Source organism: Choloepus didactylus, chromosome 14 (genome assembly GCF_015220235.1).
Source record: "Choloepus didactylus isolate mChoDid1 chromosome 14, mChoDid1.pri, whole genome shotgun sequence".
NCBI classification, from domain to species: domain Eukaryota; kingdom Metazoa; phylum Chordata; class Mammalia; order Pilosa; family Megalonychidae; genus Choloepus; species Choloepus didactylus.
Window position 1 is genome coordinate 23605592 of NC_051320.1, and position 20047 is coordinate 23625638.

The following is a 20047-nucleotide window of genomic DNA, read 5'->3' on the forward strand; positions in this document are numbered from 1 at the left end:
TTTTCTTTTTCTCTTCTTTTCTTTCCTTTCTCACGGATTCTTTATTTTATTTTACTTTTCAATAGTCCATTCGAGTTGCTGGAACTCTCAGGTTTCAGCACTGTCCCAAGCAAGTATGGAATCAAAATTCTCCGAGAGAACTAGTCAGGTGAAGGAGATAATTCCCTAAAGGTGTATCTTTAAATAGCCTATGCAAGGACCAAGGGAAAGTAGCTAGGCAAAGCTAAAACTGTGGCTTTAATCTGTGCAGAGAGGAGGCGAGGCTGACAGAAAAAAAATAAAACAAAATAAAATAAAAAAGAACAAATACAGAGGCTTTTGGAATCGGCAGAGCTCAGAGTGCTAGAAAGGGGCTATGACCCAAGAAGGATGGGTGGAGTTGGGTACCAGCTCTGGCTCTAGATGGCAAAACATGGGGGTGGAGAAAGGCTCTGAAAATGGGCTTTCTTCTTTTTTTATTTATTTTTTTTAAACTATTCTAAGTAGCTCAGTATAGAAAGCCTCAGATATTTTCAATTGGCAGCTGGACCCAGGAAATGGTGGAGCTAAGATAGGTCTGAAAGACAAAGCATTGGGTTTATGGGGGAGATAATTCCCCAAAAGGCATGACTTCCAAAAGAAAAGGAGGAACCCAGCCCAACTCAACTGGCAGCCCTTATTGAGAGAACTCAGACCTCAGGGGCTGGAAAACAAAAAAATAGCATGAGTCAGCCATGCCCCTGGGAGGGACAGGGTCTGCTGAGAATTGGAGGTGCTGCATCTCCTTACACTGGTGGGGACCTGCAGGCTGATAAGCACCACCTGCTGGACAGGAAAACCAAAGTCTAGAAGGCTTCAAAAGAGGGTCTGACAACCAGCAGGATCTCATTCTCAGGGAACTTTGATACGGATTACACCCTCCTCTTGAGACGTAGGCCTATCTGGACTGGAAAAAACTGACTGGGGTTGATCATACCTGGAAGACACTCCCAGAAAAAGGTTACACAGAGGAAGGGCAAGAACCAGAAAAACAAGGGCTGAAAAAATCTAATCAACTAAACAGAAGCTATGTTAGAGATCTAAAATAAGTTGAATTTAATGCCAAGAATAAATAAAGACGCCAACCAACAAGAAAACCCTAGGTAAAAGAGTGAAAACAAGCTCAAGAATAAACTAATCAAGAAAATCAGATGCACAGACAGCTAAAAATAACAAGTCATAACAGGAAACAAAAATACAGACCAGTCAAAGGAACAAACTAACACTTCAACTAAGATACAGGAATTGGAATTTGAACAACTAATTAAAAATGTTCAAAGACATCTTCTAAATCAAATCAACAAGCCGAAGGAAACTGTGGCAAAAGAGATGAAGGATATAAAGAAGACACTGGATGATCATAAAGAAGAATCTGTAAGCCTGAAAAAACAAATGGCAGAATTTATGGGAATGAAAGGCATAATAGAAGAGATGAAAAACACAATGGAGACATATAAAACTAGATTTGAAGAGGCAAAAGAAAGGAACAGTGAACTAGAAGACAAGAAATTTGAAATCATACACACAGAAGAACAGACGGGGAAAAGAAAGGAAAAATACAAGCAGGGTCTTAGATAACTGAATGACAACATGAAGTGCACAAATATATGTGTTACGGGTGACCCAGGAGAAGGTAAAAGTGGCAGAAAAAATAATAGAAGAAATGATCACTGAAAATTTCCCAACTCCAATTAAAGACGTAAAATTACAGATTCAAGAAGCACAGTGTACCACAAACAGAACAGATCCCAATAGACTTCCTCCAAGATACTTACTGATCAGACTGTCCAATGTCAAAGACAGAGAGAATTCTGAAAGCAGCAAGACAAAAACGATCCATCACATACAAGGGAAGCTCAATAAGACTATGTACAGATATCTCCACAGAAACCATGGAGACGAAAAGGAAACAGTCTAATACAGTCAAGATACTGAAGAGAAAAACTGCCAACCAAGAATTCTATAACTGACAAAACCATCTTTCAAAAATGTAAGTACACTGAACAAAGATGACTGTGCCAGTTTGTATCTATTATGTCCCCCAGAAAAAAGCCATATTTTTTGATGCAATCTTATGGGGACAGACATTTTAGTGTTGATTTAAGTTGGAGGTTGTTTCCATGGAGATGTGACCCACTCAACTGTAGGTGATAACTCTGATTAATTTCCATGGAGGCATGGCCCCACCCATTCAGTATGGGCCTTGATTACTTTACTAGAGCCCTATATAAGCACTCAGACAGAAGGAGCTCGGAGCTTCAGCCAAGAGAGAGCAAATGAGAGTGAAATTTTGAAGAGGAGCTGCAGCTAGGAGAGGACAAAACGCCCCAAGAGGAACATTTTGGAGAATGCCATTTTGAAACACAACATGGGGGCAAGTGGATGCCAGCCACATGCCTTCTGAGCTAACAGAGGTTTTCTGGATGCCAGTGGCCTTTCTCCAGTGAAGGTTGATGCCTTATCTTGGACACTTTACAGCCTTAAGACTACAATTTTGTAACCAAATAAACCCCCTTTACAAAAGTCAATCCATTTCTGGTGTTTTGCAAAAAGGCAGCATTAGCAAACTGTAACAATGACTGTGAGTCAAGTTGAAAGAGGAAGGCTAGAGGAATGTATGATATCAGAAGGAAAGACAGAAGACAAAGACTGGGACTTTATAACTTAGTGAAACCTAGAGTGGTTAATGATGATAATTAAATGTACAAATATAAAAATGTTTTTACATGTGAGACAACAAATCAATGTCAACTTCGCAAGGTGGTGAAAATGGGATGGTATTTGGGAACAAACATAATCAATTCAAACTTGAGTCTATAGTTAACTGTAACATTGTAAAATGCTTTAACTGTAACAAAGGCAATATACCAAAGCTAAACATCTATATGAAGGAGATGTAAGGAAGAGGTATGGGATTCTAAGTGGCGGTGGTGTTGTCTCACCTTTTTATTGTATTGTATTTTTATTTTTTCTATTACCATTTTTATTTTATTTATTTTTTTGAGTAATGAATGAGTTCACAAGCTGGTTTTGATGGTATGATACTATGAACAATTGATTGTATACCATGGATGCTTGTATAGTATGTGAACATCTCTCTATAAAATTTGGGGGGCGGTGACTAAACAGAGGAATACATGTGCTGGAGAAAACACTGAGAGAGGGATGTACCTATTCACTGTTGATGGTGAAGTACAATGGTGCAGCCCATTTGGCAAGCAGTGTGGTGGTTCCACAAGAAGTGTGATGGTTAGTTTCATGTGTCACCTTGGCCAGATGATGGTGTTCAGGTGTCTGGTCAAGGAAGCACTAGCTTAATCGTTACTGCAAGGACATTTGTGGCTGATAAATAAACCAGAAGGCTTGTTTATTAAATCATCAGTCAACTGACTGCACCAGTGACTGATCACATCAACGAAGGGCATGTCTTCCACAATGAGAGAATTCAATCAGCTGGATTTAATCCAATCAATTGAAGACTTAAGAGAGAGAACCTTCACTTCTTCTTTGGCTAGCCAGCGAAGTGTTTCCTGAGGAGTTCATCAAACACCTTCTTTAGAGTTGCCTGTTCGCTGCCTGCTCTATGGAATTTGGACTCGTGCATCCCACAGTTGCATGAAACACTTTTATAAAATCTTATATTTACAGGTATCTCTTGTTGGTTCTGTTTCTCTAGAGAACCCTAATATAATATGGTTGCCATAAGGTCCTGCAACCTCATCATTAGGTATATACCTGGAAGAACCCATAGCAGGGATACGAATCAATATTTGCATACTGGTGTTTATATAGAGGCAGTATTCACAATTTGCAATAGATGAAGGTGGCCTAAGGGTACACTGACTGAAGAACAGAATGGTGAACTGCAATGTATGCATACAAAAGAATATTGAGCAGCTGCAAGAAGCAATGATGTTCTGAGGCATTCAACTAAGTGAATGGATCTTCAGGAAAGCATTTTGAATAAAGTACCCCAGAAACGAAAAGACAAAACATTTTAACGCCTCACCAATATGGAGTAACTATAATGTATAAACTCAGAGAATTGAATCTTAGAACCAGGTTATTAGGAGAAGGCTTACTGTAAAAGTCCCTAGTTTATAAGCTCTTATAGCAGTCACATTTGTTCCTGAGTTGTAATGGTTATCTCTAAATTCTGAGATGCTGAGCTCTTTGTGTATAACCTGGTTGGATGTGACACGTGTGACTCAGAGCTAGAGTTTAGCAGCTATGAATGTCAGTATTACCCCATACAGAAACTGTTAAAAAAGCTGAAAAAGATTTCAGACTTCAAGTAGAGATATGAATGAAGAGGATCTGGCTAGGACTAAGGCAAACCGGACTAAAGGGTAGAGGACAATACTAACAGTGTTTTAAAACTTCACCTTCTATGTAAGACCAAAGGAAGAGACATTTATTTGGTGCAAAATCTATATTTTCTGTAGCACACTAAATAATTTAACATGAATGGTCAGTTTATTCTAACACCACAATTACACGAGATCTGGTTGGTTTGTACAGGTTAGTATGAAACCCTGATACATCACAAAGTAATCTGGGCCGAGAATAAAAATGTATTTGCAAAGCCCCCCTGAGGGACTGGGGTAAAATGAGGAAATATAAACTTCCCCACTGGGGGAATTACTGATATTCTCACAAGCATTGGGGGTTACCAATTTAGGAGGCCAAGATCTCCATCTTCGGACTTGCCCTTATGAAGCTTGTTACTGCAAAGGAGAGGCAAAGCCTACTTATAATTTTGCGTAACAGTCTACCCCAGAGAACCTATTTTGTTGTTCAGATGTGGCCTCACTCTCTCTAAGACCACTTGGCAGGTAAACTCACTGCCCTTCACTCTATGTGGGACATGACTCCTAGGGTATAATTCTCTCTGGCAACGTGGGACATGACTCCAGGGGATGAGCCTGGACCTGGCATCGTGGGATTGATAAAGTCTTCTTGACCAAAAGAGTTAAGATAAATGAAACAAAATAAAGTTTCAGTGGCTGAGAGATTTCATATGGAGTCAAGAGGTCATTCTGGAGGTTATTCTTACGCGTTACATAGAAGGTAATACCTGAAACTGTTGAAGCGCAAACTAGTAGCGTTGATTCTGGAAGACAACTGTATATAACTATGTAGCTTACACGGTGTGACTGTGTGATTATGAAAACCTTGTGGCTCACACTATCTAGTATGTGGACAGATGAATGGAAAAATGGGAACAAAAGTGAAATGAATAGAGAAGATGGGGAATATGGGATGTTTTGGGTGTTCTTTTTTACTTGTATTTTTATTCTTTTTATTTCTTTCTTGGAGTAATGATAATGTTCAAAAATTGATTTTAGTTGATGAATGCACAACTATATGATGGTACTGTGAACAACGGATTATACACTGTTGATGACTGTAGGGTATGCGACTATATCTCAATAAAACTGAATTGGGGGGGGAGGGAATAAAAAACCACAATAAGAGATCATCTCATAGCTACTAGAATGGCCGCTATGAAAGAAACAAGAAAGAACAAATGTTGGAGAATATGTGGAAAAACAGAAACAATCATTCACTACCGGTGGGAATTTAAAATGGTACAGCTGCTATGGAGGGCAATTTGGCAGTTCCTCAGGAAGCTAAGTATAGAGTTGCCTTATGATCCAGCAATCTCTTAACTCATGATATACCCAGGAGATCTGAAAGCTGGGACCGGAACAGGCACTTGCACACTCATGTTCAGAGTGGCATTATTCACAATTGCCAAAAGATGGAAACAACCCAGTGTCCATCAACAGATAAATGGATAACTGAAACATGGTATGTACATATGATGGAATATTATTCAGCAGTAAGAGGAATGAAGTCCTGAAGCATGCAACATCGATGAACCTTGAGGACATTATATTAAGTGAAATAAGTCAGACATAAAATGACAAATATTTCATGATCTCAATGACATGAAGTAATTATAATATGTAAACTCATACACATAAAATATAGAATATAGGTTACCAGGATACAGAATGAGGCTAAAGAATAGGAAGCAGTTGCTTAACATGTGCACAATATTTAACTAAGCTGAACTTAACTAGACAAGGGTGGCTGTAGCAAGTTATTGTGAGAATAATTAACAGTGCTGAATGGTGTGTGACTGTGGTGGTAAGGGGAAATTTAGAGTCATTCAATGGAGGTTAAAACATGGGAATGTATGATGCAGTGAATCTTGTGGTGGACAACATCTGAAATTAATTGTACAAATAAAAAAAATTTCTTTCATGAACTAGAACAAATATACGACACTATTACAAGGAGTTAATAATAGAGGGGTACATGGGAAAAAATGTACCTATTGCAAACTATGTGACTATAGTCAACTGTAATATTTTAATACTCTTTCATCAACAGTAACAAATGTACTACACTAATAGTATTGGTCACTAAGAGGTATGGGAAGATTTGGTTTTATTTTTTTTAATCTTTATTTCTTTTCTGGAGTAATGAAAATATTCTAAAATTGATCGTGGGGTTGTGTGCACAAATATGTGATGATACTGTGTGCCAGTGATTGTACACCTCAGCTGGTTTGTATGGTGTGTGAATATATATAAAAACTGTATTTAAAAAAAAAAAAAAAGAAATTAGGTCAGATAATGAGAATTCTGAAGGTAAGCTGCTTTAACTATACTGCCAATAATTGGCCAAAGGCAAATCTTAAAGCATTAAAATCTAATTTTTTTTAAAAAAAAAGCCCAAGTAAATCCCTGATAAATGCATGGTTGTTGTTTAAAGTTCGGAGTAAATCCAAAGTTTAATCTCAAATATCAAATAAATTTTAATTTTCCAACATATCTCAGATTATTTATTTCATATCCTAAGAATAATAAATATCTTTAGATGCCTAAACCAAGAAAATACTAAGAAATTCTCCCAAATAGGTTAATTTGTAAAGATAATTTACCCAAGGATATCAAAGCCTGCTTTTTGAAGCTAAGCATAAAATACCCAGTATCTTAAAACTACATTTTTGAGCCATTGATTGTATACTTTGGATGGACTGTGTGGTGTAAATACATCTCAATTAAATTATTTTAAAAGAAAAAACACAAAACATTTCTCTAGTGGGTAAGAGAAATCAAGTGACAGTTTTTACTATTTAAAAAAAATTAGGAATTTTATAAGGAAAATGATGAAATTTGAATACCACTTGGATACCTGACAGTTAAAACTTGTTAATGTTTTAGGTGTGATGGTATTGTGGTTATACAGAATCTTTCTCTTTTAGAAGTACATACTCAAATAAATACTGATGAAATGACACAATATCTGGATTTGCTTGAAAATGATCTGGCTAGGGTTGGCATGGAGTGCGGACAGTACAGACAGAACAAGAATGGCTATAAAGTAAAAACTGCGGATGTTGGGTAGTAGGTACATGAGAGTTTATTATACTCATATCTCTACTGTTGCTTAAGTTTGATACATTTTAAAAAAGGAAAAGACTTCATATATAATGCTTTTCCATGTTGTGATAAATATAGACAGAAGACCTATAAATATCTGTTGGGGACTGAATCTTGTCCCCCACAAAAGGCATGTTGAGGTCCTAATCCCTGGTCCTGTGGGTGTGAATGCATTTGTAAACAGAACATTTCAAGATGTTATGAGTTAAGGTGTGCCCAAACTGAATGAAGGTGGGCCTTAATCCAATGTGAGTGAAGTCCTTATAAGAAAAAGAAATTGGACACAAAAAGAGAGAAGTTATGAGGAGCAGCCAAAAGCTGGAAGTCAACAGAACGCAGAAGAGAAAGGAGAAGATGCCACAACATGCATTGCCATGTGACAGAAAAGCCAAAAAAAAACCCAAGACTGATGGCGAATCAGAAGATATAGACACTGACAGGAAGCAGGCCTTCTAGCCTCTGAAACGTTAGCCAATAAATTCCTGTTGTGAAGTCAACCCACTGTATGAAATATTTTTTAGTGGCCAGGAAAATAAAATAGTATATTCTTAGGTTAAAATTTATTTTAAGCTTTATACAACTGTCAATCATGAGACTGACAAATACAGATTTATTTCACTGACACTTGTAAATTTAATTAGAATTACCAGAGAAAACTGCATATGTAAAATGCACACCACCTGAAATTAAACACCTCAACTTGGTGAAATGCTTAAATAAGATTAAAATTTCAACTATTACTTAATGAACCCAAAAGAACTTACTTCATTTTTACTATTTATCATAAAACTGGCTTGGAAAAAAACATACCTGTGGACTATGAAGATCTGTGGTCAACATGATAATTGAGTAAGCCAAAACATAAGCAGTATCTGCACTAGCAAAAAGGGTTTGTCTGGAAAAATAAAAGTAACATGTTACAAACCGTCCTTGTTTTACAGTTTCATTTAAGTAAGTTATCTCAACCCCTGTAGCACACCATTCTACTACAATTTACAATTTTTTATGCATTTTTCAGATTGTAGACAATCTAAGTTCCCTGAAGGTGGGGAATTATGACTTCTGAATCCCTGGGCTTTACCGGGCACAATTAATGGACAGAGCTGACAATCAGTAACCACTTCAACTTTTGATTCTCTCTTACCCTTGGTTGCATTCTAGGTATCGTGCAGCAAATTTTTCCATTAACCGATCAATTTTCTGAGCTTCCCCTGGAAGACGGAATCCTTCCAGAAACATGCGAAGGGCTGAAACAAAGTCCTTTCCTGAAAAGTCATGTTGGTCCACATATGCATACATGACTTCTTTATTAAATTTATCATTATCTCCCAGGAACTCACCCACCTGAGTCTAAAGTAAGAACAAAAGCCAGAAATTGATATCCTAAAGCATGTTACATTTGTCACACAGCCATTTCAAAAGCAGAAAAACCGTAAGAACCACAGGTTTTCAACTGCAGGGTTAACTGTCAAGTATGAATCTAAAACTTAAACATAGTAAATGTGTCTATCAAAAAATGAAGACATTCTTTTGAGTTTAAAAAGTTAAAAAGCAAAATTAAGAACACCTACAGTATTCTTCAGGTTTTACTTAACTACATACATAGGAGGGCATTTTAAAAGGGTCACAATATGCATCATTATTAACTTGAAAAGAAATTTTATAAAGAGGTTAGAATGAAATAAAATGGTATTCTTACAGAATCTAATCTTTCCTCTTGATGTAAGAATTGGGCAATATCTTCAGGTGTAGTGCCAAGCATCCCTTGTTCTTGGAGGTACTGTATTCCTCTCTTTGGTTTCTTATTAAATCTAAATGATGTTAAAGTTAATAGGAACATTAACAAGATAAAATCATTTATATTACCTGAGAAGATCTTAAACTAGAGTAAATTAATTTCTTAATAGAACTTTGAAAATACGAGCTTACTTTATATAATCAACACCTGAATGTACAAAAAATACCACACTATGGAAAGTTTTATTCCTTTCTTAGAACAGAATTTTAAATAGAAGGCCTCTTTATTGTTGATATGGATTATTTCACAGACTTTCTGTTACCGCATGGTATTGTGCCGGTCTGAATGTATTATGTCCCCTCAAACGCCATTATCTTTAATGTCATCTTGTGTGGGCAGATGTATTAGTGTTGACTAGACTGTAATTCTTTGAGTGCTCCCATGGCGATGCAACCCACCCAATTGTGGGTGATGACTCTGATTGGATAGTTTCCATGGAGGCGTGGCCCTGCCCGTTCAGCATGGGCCTTGATTAGTTTACTAGAGCACTATATAAGCTCAGACAGAAGGAGCAAGTTTACTAGAGCACTATATAAGCTCAGACAGAAGGAGCAAGCTTGCTACAGCCAAGAGGGACACTTTGAGGAATGTACAGGAGCTGAGAGACGCTGCAGATGAGAGACAGTTTAAAGATGGCCGTTGAAAGCAGACTTTTGCTCAGGAGAAGCTAACAGAGGGGACGCCAGCCATGTGCCTTCCCAGCTAACAGAGGCTTTCCAGACACCACTGGCCATCCTCCAGTGAAGGTACCCAATTGCTGATGCATTACCTTGGATACTTTATGGCCTTAAGATTGTAACCGTGTAACCAAATAAACCACCTTCATAAAAGCCTATCCATTTCTGGTGTTTTGCATTCTGGCAGCATTAGCAAACCAGAACAGGTATACTTTTTTGATCCACATCAACAGAGGTAAACTAGATTAGAGAAAATGCTGTCTAGTAGATTAACTTTGAATAAGGATATATATAACAAATATCTCATTCTTTTAGTATATATTCTCTTTAATCCTCAAGTAATCTAGGTTCATTCTACACGCATCCTTTGACAAATTCTAAATTTCCTGTTTCTAAAGTATAGACCTTGAATTTTGAGAACTGTTTTAACCAAAATCTGACAGCATTATCTTTCATTAAAAAAATCTCTAGATACTCAATGTTCTCCGAATTGAGTCCAAATCAATTAGACTGGTACACAAAAGCCTTCTCAATATAGCTCTAGTTTATCGCTCATCTGTTCCCACCTACCCTATACTGTTCTCTACACACAATACCTCTGTAGAGTTTGTTTCCTCTGCATGACTGTCACCTACTCCATACACTGGGGAATGCTTCCTCACGATTTTACAGATCCAATTCAAATGTCACCGCTCTGCTTCTAACAATTTACTTCCTAATTTTATTGCACCATTAATTAGTTAGGTCTCTTATCACGTGTCACCCAAGCAATTATTGCTAGAGTTCTTAAATGGTCTGCCCATCTCTTGTTTTCCCATTCTCTAATCTATCCTTTGTGCTGCTGGCAAAGTCTTAGTTTTGAAATAGTAAACTGATGGTGCTACTCCTCTGCTTACAATCCTTCAATAGTAGGCCAGTGTGAAAAGAAATAAGACAAACTTCTTTACATGGAGAACACGTCTTTTGTTATCTGGAGCCAACTCTATGTTCTCATCTCATCTCCTGTTAGTCCCTTTCTGTCCCACCTCTGCCATGCTGAACAATAGTTCTCAAGTGTTCTCCTGTCCTCTGTGCCACTGCACTTGTCATTCTCTTTGTCTGGAATCACCTTTCCTCTTCTGCTCTCCTAATGATTCCACCTTCAAGTTCTAACTCAACCATAGCCACATTTATTTATTAAAATCAAACAATTTTCACTGAAATAAACAAAATCTATGCTCTCTAGGCGTTCTCAATCTACTCTAAGAAACAAAATTTAAAAAATCATAACAGTAAAAATGCAAAAAATAGATGTATACACAAGGTAACAGCACAGCAGAGAAAGCGATTAATTAACCGAGATGATCAAGACACAGGTCCTGGGCAAAATGACTTTGGAACTGAGTTTTGAAGAATGAGTAGGATTTTTCTAAACAGTAAGAAAACAACATGCTGGACAGAGAAGAAGCCATATTAATACCCAAAAGCATGAACTAGCATGATACTATTAATAAACAGCTCTGCACCATTGGGAAAATGAGGTAAGATAAAGAACTGGCAAGCGAAGAAGCTAGAGAGCAGCAGATCCAAATCATGAAGGGCATTCTAGGCTATTATAGTAAGAAGCTTTGGCTTTATTCTGTAAGAGCAAGAAAGGGGAAAAAAACAAGCAGACTTTCATCCAAGAAAGATTACACTCAGCAAGTGTGAGCATGAACAAGATGAGAAGAAAGAAACCAATTAAAATATTATATTAGTCAAAGGAAAAGATGATGGTACGACTTGCAAGAATAGTTGTGGGAGATGGAGAAAAGAGAACAGATGGCAGAGATATTTAGGAAGTAGAATCAACAAGATTGAGTGACTGATTAAATTCCAAGGGTGAGGGAAAAATCTAAGCTAAATCCTAGGATTCTGGCTTATAAATTCAGTAGCATAGTGGGGTCACTAGTATAAAGAGGAAACACAGAAACAATAGAGTTTTCTGTTGTCTTTTGGTTTTGGTGAGGTATTGGGGGGACTGATTAGAGAGAAGGACCGATCAGTTTGGTTATGGACATGCTAAGTGTGAGGAGTCTGTGCAATATCCAGTGGAGATGTGCAACAAACAATTACAGATACAAGTTTGTGGTTTGTGTTAAAAATAACACATGGAAGTTTTGAGATGTCAGCACATAGATGGTAGCTGAAATTATGAAAAAGAACATTATCATCTAGGAAAAGTAAAGGATTGAGAGTCAGAATCCTCGAAATGCTAGTATGTACACACAGGAAAAACAGCCCACAGCAAAGACTGAGATGATATGCTTATAAAGGTTAGCAGGAAACAGGACAGAATGGTGCTGTGGAAGAAGTATATTGGGAACATGGCAACATGAAAGCATTCTCATTAATGGCTCTATGATGTAGCAAGCAAGTCCAGTGATAGAAAGACTGGAGGCACAGAAGAACTCTGCTTTGAAGCTCCATGACTACTACCTCTCATTCCTTAAGTACTTCAAATGGAGTTACCATACACTAGCAGTACTTTTGTACAAAACTCTGCTATGGACCTCATATGGCACTATCTTAAAAAAATATTTTGCCCATATTTAGAATGCAATCTCGAGTACCAGTACATACGTGCTTAATGAGTGACCAGCAGAATTTCAACATAAGCATCTGTTTACAAATACTTAACTGTGAGCCCCTCAGAGTTGTTTTATTCATCTAGCTTCCCCAGGACCTTCCATAATGTCTAGAACAGATGGTACTTTGATAAATATTGACTGAATAATTAGAATGAATGCAGTATTAATGGCTGTTTCCTGAAACAATTCTGCAAGATTTTATAATTTTACAACAAAAAATGTGTAAATGTGTCAGTTATTTTTTTTCTTCATATTAACACTGAAACAAAGGCATGTGAAGATTGCTGAGGTATCAGAAAAACATGCTTTACAGTAGAAGTAACAATCCTCATATGTATTCAAGGGGATTTTTAACTGTTCACACTAGCTACATTCATGGAGAAAGGCCAGCAATTTCATTTTTTTTTCTATGATGTTCTTTGAAAGAAGACACCATATAGTCCAAGAGCAGGCAAATGTCACAAAGCTTAGTGGGAAAATTGGATTTCACAAGATCAGACTACAGTAGCTGGGTTAGAAAAAGGGAGTGGATCATTTTATCAACATATAAGAATACAATCAATAACAATGGATTAATAAGAAGAATAGTGTATCTGAAACCCAACTAGAGAAAATCTAAAACCTATAAAAAGACCAATTCTAGTCATTCTAAATCTAAAGTTTCATAATTTAAATTTTTTCAGTTGTTACCTGCCTAGGAAACACCAATGGGAGATGTTATAACTGAGCTAACTGAAAAATGCAAAATTGTACAGATGATATTCATCTATAGCATATATGGTGTAAAAAATGCGTTTATACGGTAACAGTGGTTATGCATTACAAGGGTCTGGCTGCTTAACAGAGCACCAAACAAAGGGAGCTGAATAAAGAACACACAGAAGTTCCTTCCTATTTTGCTTACAGAAAGGTGGTAATAAGGAGGGAATAAAAAATAATCAGAAGATGTGGAGAAATGCAAGGTAAGGGTGGCATATTTCTGGTATAGAGACAGTAAAATTTCTGATAAAATCAGACACTTACAAATCTATTCCTTGTTCTATTATTTCTTTTTGTTGCTTTAGAACCTCAAATTGTTCTGGATTATCAGTGCCAGACATCTGTGTACTGTAGCTGCCTATTCCTGATGATGATGTTGACTCCAGAGAATTTAAACTTCCATATCTGTTTATTGTCTCAGGGTGTTTGATTTCACTTATCTCCTGCTCTGAGGGTTTTTCTTGACCTGTAAGAAGAAAAACTGATACAGTAAATTATTCTGTCAAAGGGGAAAAAAAAAAATATTTGGAAAGGCAAAACAAAATCTTGAATAAGAATTTCTATGTTTCAATGTTGCTTAGATATCCACTTCGTACAAATAAAATATTGGGTGCCATTATAGACAATATATCTTAAAACATGCCGTAATTCATACATGTACAATATGCACCATTAGAAGGAGCTCTTTTTGCAGTTGTAGTGCTGAATGTCCACTGGGTCTTCTGTTCTCAGCTCACACCTCATAAGGAATGGTTTTGCCTCACAGGACTCCTGATTAACATAACACTAGTGAGGCCATGAGTTTTTCTCTCAGTGAGAGTAAATGGCAAAACAGATGAAAAATTCAACCTTCTGAAAACATAATGCTTTCTGTGTGTTTCTTCTATGAATATCTTATTAAAAGTTGGACAAATATGCTCCACTTTAATATGGTATGTAACATATTTCTATGAAAATCTAGAAAGAAAAAATAGTTTGGGTAACTAAGATGGAAAATTCATAATTTTAAACCTAGTTATTTAACTCATAGGAAATGCTTCTTAATCCGTTAAAATGAAAAAATATACCATGAAACCGGTTTAATGGTCTGTGTGTGCAACTACCCCCCAAAGTATCATTTAATTAAAATAACAGAAATTACAATTCAAAATGTCACCTTACCAAGAGTTGTCTGAGAGTTGGGATTCACATACTGATCCTTACTCCATTCAACCATACACTTCAAAATTGACACTAAGCATTCTAAACCTTTTTTCCTGAGGCTCAATTCCTATAAAATAATTCATAAATTGAATAAAAACAAAAAGATTTTACAGAAAACATGTAGCTCTTACTTGACAAAATTTAAATATGAAAATATTTTGAATATGAAAATATTTTGAAGTTCTTACCTGAACATTACTCATACCAAGTTCTTGACTGCCGCGGCCTTGAGCGATTTTTGATAGATCATTTACTAGTCTTTCAAATATATTTGCTGCATTTAAGTCACAGTCATAGTTTACGTAAATATCCACTACGCTCTGAGCATCTGTAACAATGATATATTTTAATAAAAGGTATCTCATATATGTGTACATCTGGCCTTTTAAATACCTAATAATAATAAAGGATAGTCTTAAATACCTGCACAAATCCTTGTCAGTGTCTGAATAACCATCCATTTGTGATCAAATGAGCTGGTGGAAGTTTCCAAAATGTACAGGAAAATTTCTTTAAAGAATACCTGTGATTAAGGGAAAACTTCTATTTAAAATACTGTCTATAATTAATAGATGTGATCACCTTATAAATATCCCAAAGCTGTAAAGAATTCTAGAGTATAACTCTCTTGAGTTCCATCTCTGTTATCTTGGGACTAGAATAAATTGGGTGTATGATTTAAACTAGCCCTTGCAGTACCAGCACTGCACTTCAAATTGTTTGTATGCCATCACCCAACCACTACAAAAGAAATCTGAAAACTGGAGACCCTCATGGTAGGAGAAATGATCACAAGTGATAGTTTCTTAAATATATTTACAAAACTAATACAGTTCATGCTTCCTCTTTTGCCCTTCCAAAGATCATAATTTCTACTCTGATCAGGTGTAATTTTCATAAATTACAGTATTTGGCAAGCCTGTTTCTACATTAAATTTAACTGTTACCCTAATCAACACAATAAAAAGGATCTAATACTCATATGTTGTTATGTTTTTATAATTACTCACAATACGGGGAATCTATATTGTCTAAAAACCATTTTTCATTATTCTTTACATCAAATAATATCAAGCACAAAGGATTTAAACCAAAGAAATAAATTTTGATTTAAGAGCTAAGAACTTTCAGATTCAAATTTATTTTGGGAAAAGTGTCTGAATTGAGAGGATGACTGAAAAAGAAAAACAAACACAACTTATTAACTTACGGAATATGTATTTTTTGAATCCAGAAACAATAATCATTTATAATTAAGAAGACTGACACTTTCTCCCCCAAATTCAGTTTGGCATCCTTATAATGTGATTTTCTTTCACAAAACTCGATGCATTTCTATTTCCTTGCTTAATGTATTTCCTACGAGACTCTAAGCCTTAAGAGGGTAGGGACCTGGCCTTTCCTGTTAAGCAGTGTGTCCACCTTGCATGGCATACAGCAGGTGTTCAATAAATACTGATGGTCACAGCTCCCAAACACACCAAGGCACCCCAGAAGGCTGCAGCAAAATCACAGTATTGCCACAAGGATTTTCATGATAATGTCAGACACCACACAAGGCTGTTCAGTTTTGTTTTTTTTTTTTTTTAATTCAGTTTTATTGAAATACATTCACACACCATACAATCATCCATGATATGCAATCCACTGTCCACAGTATGATAACATAGTTATGCATTCATCACCACAATCTATCTCTGAACATTTTCCTTACATCAGAAAGAACCAGAACAAGAATAAAAAATAAAAGTGAAAAAAAAAAACACCCAAATCATCCCCCCATCCCACCCCATTTGTCCTTTAGTTTTTATCCCCATTCCTCCACTCATCCATACACTAGATAAAGGGGGTGTGATCCACAAGGTCCTCAAAATCACACTGTCACCCCTTGTAATCTACATTATTATATAATTGTCTTCAGGAGTCCAGGCTGCTGGGTTGGAGTTTGGTAGTGTCAGGTATTTACTTCTAACTATTCCAATACATTAAAGCCTAAGAGGTGTTATCTATATAGTGCATAAGAATGTCCACCAGAGTGACCTCTCGACTCCATTTGGAATCTCTCAGCCACTGAAACCATTTCGTCTCATTTTGCATCCCCCTTTTGGTCAAGAAGATACTCTCAGTCCCACGATGCCGGGTCTACATTCATCCCCGGGAGTCATACTCTGCGTTGCCAGGGAGATTTACACCCCTGGGAGTCGGGTCCCACGTAGGGGGGAGGGCAGCGAGTTCACCTGTCGAGATGGCTCAGTTAGAGAGAGAGAGGGCCACATCTGAGCAACAAAAAGGTACTCAGGGGGAGACTCTTAGGCACCATTACATACAACTTTAGACTCTCCTTTGTGGTAATGAGCTTATAAGGGCAAGGTCCCATGCTCAAGGGCTCAGCACATCAAACCACCAGTCCCAATGTTTGTGACAATATACGCTAGGGGATCAGCATCTCAAAGTTTAGAGATAGGTCTTACAATTCAGGGATAGAGTTAACTGCTGTAAGAGCTTACAATCTAGGTACTATTACAATTATTGTGTCCATGTTAGGCTATGTTCTAAGATTCAATTCTGAGTTTACACATGGTAGTTAGTCCATATTGGTGAGGCATCATTGCTCTCACCATGTTTTCTCCAACACTTTTACTCCTATATATATATTTTCCTACAATTTTATAGACTTATATTCACATACCATACATTTATCCACAGTGTACAATCAGTTGTTCATGGTATCATCATAAAGTTGTACATTTATCACTACAATCAGCATTTGAACATACTGATTACTACAAGAAAAATTGTTTTGTTTTTTTTTTTTTAGCAATAAGAAAAAATGTTAAAAAGAAAAATAACGTGTCATACAATACAATATACTACTAAGGACAGCAAATAACACCACTACCAAGAATCCCATATTACTCCCCTATATCCCTTTCTCATATAAATTTAGCAATGGCATATTGCCTTTGTTACATTTATTGGAGGTATATTACAATGTTACTGTTGACCATAGACTCCAGTTTGCTTTGATTATGTTTTTTTCCTGAATATCATCCCTTTTTCAAATTTCTACATGGTTGACATTCATTTGCTTTCCCACATGCAAAAACATTTTTATATTTGTATATTTAGTAACAGTCATTGGCCACTCCAGTTTTTGCCACGTTATACAGTCCCAGTCTTTATCATCTATCGTTACCTCTGGTGTCATACATTCTCCTATTCCACCTCTTTCAGCTTTACTCACAGACATCTTTGTTCAGTGTACTTACAATACCGTGCTACCATCACACAGCATTATGCTATCTATTTCTGGATCTATGCGATCAATCCTAAACATTCTGTAGTCCTTCAGCATCAAATGGCTGATCTCTGCCCTCTTTCTATCTCCTGGTCGCCTGTTTGTCAGCTTTTAACTCCCAAAGTTTGTTCATTAATATCTGTTCATATTAGTGAGACCATACAGAATCTGTCCTTTTGTTTCTGGCTAACTTCACTCAACATAATGTCCTCAAGGTTCAGCCACATTATTACTTGATCCATGTCTTTGTTCTGTCTTACAGCTGCATAATATTCCATCATGTGTATATACCACACTTTGTTTATCCACTCGTCCTTTGATGGACATTTGGGCTGTTTCCATCTCTTGGCAATTGTGAATAATGCTGCAATAAACATTGGTTTACAAATGTCTGTCTGTGTCTTAAGTTTCAGTTCCTCTGAATATATACCCAGCAATGGAATAGCTGGGTCATATGGCAAATCTATATTTAGCTTCCTGAGGAACCTCCATACTGTCTTCCAGAATGGTTGCACCATTCTACATTCCCACCAACAATGAATAAGTGTGCCTCTTTCTCCACATCCTCTCCAGCACTTGTCATTTTCTGTATTTTGGATAATGGCCATTCTGGTAGGTGTGAGATGATATCTCATTGTGGTTTTGATTTGCATTTCCTTACTAGCCAGTGAAGTTGAGCATTTTTTCATATGCTTTTGAGCCATTTGTATTTCCTCTTCAGAAAAATGTCTGTTCATGTCTTTTGCCCATTTTTTAATTGGATTGTTTGTTTTTCTGTTATTGAGATGCAGGATTACTTTATATATTCGGGATATTAAACCCTTATCTGATATGTGGTTTCCAAATATCATCTCCCATTGTGTAGGTTGCCTTTTGACTTTTCTGACAAAGTCCTTTGATGTACAAAAGTGTTTAATTTTGAGGAGATCCCATTTGTCTATTTGTTCTTTGGTTGCTCGTGCCAAGGCTGTTCAGTTTTAACATTAGATAAACACTATATTCCTTACCATGACATCATTATCTTTGTAAATCTGAGTTTTGGTGGTTGCTGTGATAAAAAGCAAGTATGCATGAAAACCAATACATAGTAAGAAATGAGAGTAGTGGTGTCTAATCTGATTCCAAGATGTGAGAAGTTGTGCAGGGTCAAATAGGCACAAATGTCCCATTAGTAAGTAGTTGTGGCTATTTAAGGAAAAAAATAACATTTTTTCTTTCAATTCATGCGTACCAACTTTTTTTTCAAATGGATATTAACTTGCCAATACAAACATTTATTACGATATCTGGACCTAACTAATAAATAAATGGTATTTCTTTTGGCATAAGTGCGCCACAAAACGATTACAGACTCCAATGATGCTGTGAAATAACAATGTTTGAGAATCTCCGATTTATAAAATAAATAAATAACAAAGATTTGGAGATAAAGAGGGGGGAAAAACAACTTTAGCTATTGTACTAAAAAGCAAAAGACTATTCTTATAACAAAGGCACCATGTCTACTCCAAAAACAATCAAGTATTTTAAGATTTACTGAACGATCTTAATGTATACATATGGAGTAATGGTACTATTATAAGCATTTCATCTTCACATAATAGATGCGCTCTTGAAAAGTTGTGTATAAACTATATTTTCTGAAATATATGTAATTTAATGCCACTGGAATAATCACATTACAGAAACTGAAGTGAATGTTCTAATAAAAGGAATCACATAACAATGATCTCAATTTTATTTTGCCAATTTAGGTTTTTACGTTGCATTTTCTCAAAGTGAAGCATAGTTTACCTTGCATTTAAATATGTTTAATATTTTAAAAAGCATATCTACACTTCTCTCATTTTACTCTCACAAGCGCCCCTTGGGGGATAATGGAAAGTGAAAATAAACCTTATATCTTTAAAAAATGAGAACAAGACAACACTTGTGTAATGATAATCCAAGGGTAGACAGGGCATTTCTTAAGAGGTAATTCATGCTTACAAAAACTACAAGAATCATATTTTCCCTACAGAAATAGTAATCCAAACTGGTGTGATCTTTGTGACAACTATTTCTGTAAGAATTAACATTTCACAGTCTACTAATCAGTCTCTTCGTAAGTGGTCAACATCCAAAAATCCAAAAGTAATTGACTGTAAAAAGTTTTCCAGAATTCTCTAACATCAAGGGAAATGCCTCTTGCTTCTGGTTGATCAAGAAGGTAGTATATAAGGATCCAG

The 20047-nt window shown here is 36.3% G+C and overlaps 1 protein-coding gene across 2 annotated transcripts in view; it reads right to left on the reverse strand.

Moving 5' to 3' along the window:
- Window positions 1–20047, reverse strand: part of ARFGEF1 (ADP ribosylation factor guanine nucleotide exchange factor 1) — a 193433-nt gene that overhangs the window by 65627 nt on the left and 107759 nt on the right. For both annotated transcript variants that reach the window (XM_037802577.1, XM_037802576.1), the window contains exons 11-17: window positions 14945–15044; window positions 14710–14849; window positions 14480–14588; window positions 13583–13784; window positions 9175–9286; window positions 8620–8825; window positions 8286–8370 (exon numbers count right to left, since the gene is read on the reverse strand). In XM_037802577.1, the coding sequence (XP_037658505.1) occupies window positions 8286–8370; window positions 8620–8825; window positions 9175–9286; window positions 13583–13784; window positions 14480–14588; window positions 14710–14849; window positions 14945–15044 (954 nt within the window). The remainder of the gene's footprint in view (window positions 1–8285; window positions 8371–8619; window positions 8826–9174; window positions 9287–13582; window positions 13785–14479; window positions 14589–14709; window positions 14850–14944; window positions 15045–20047) is intronic.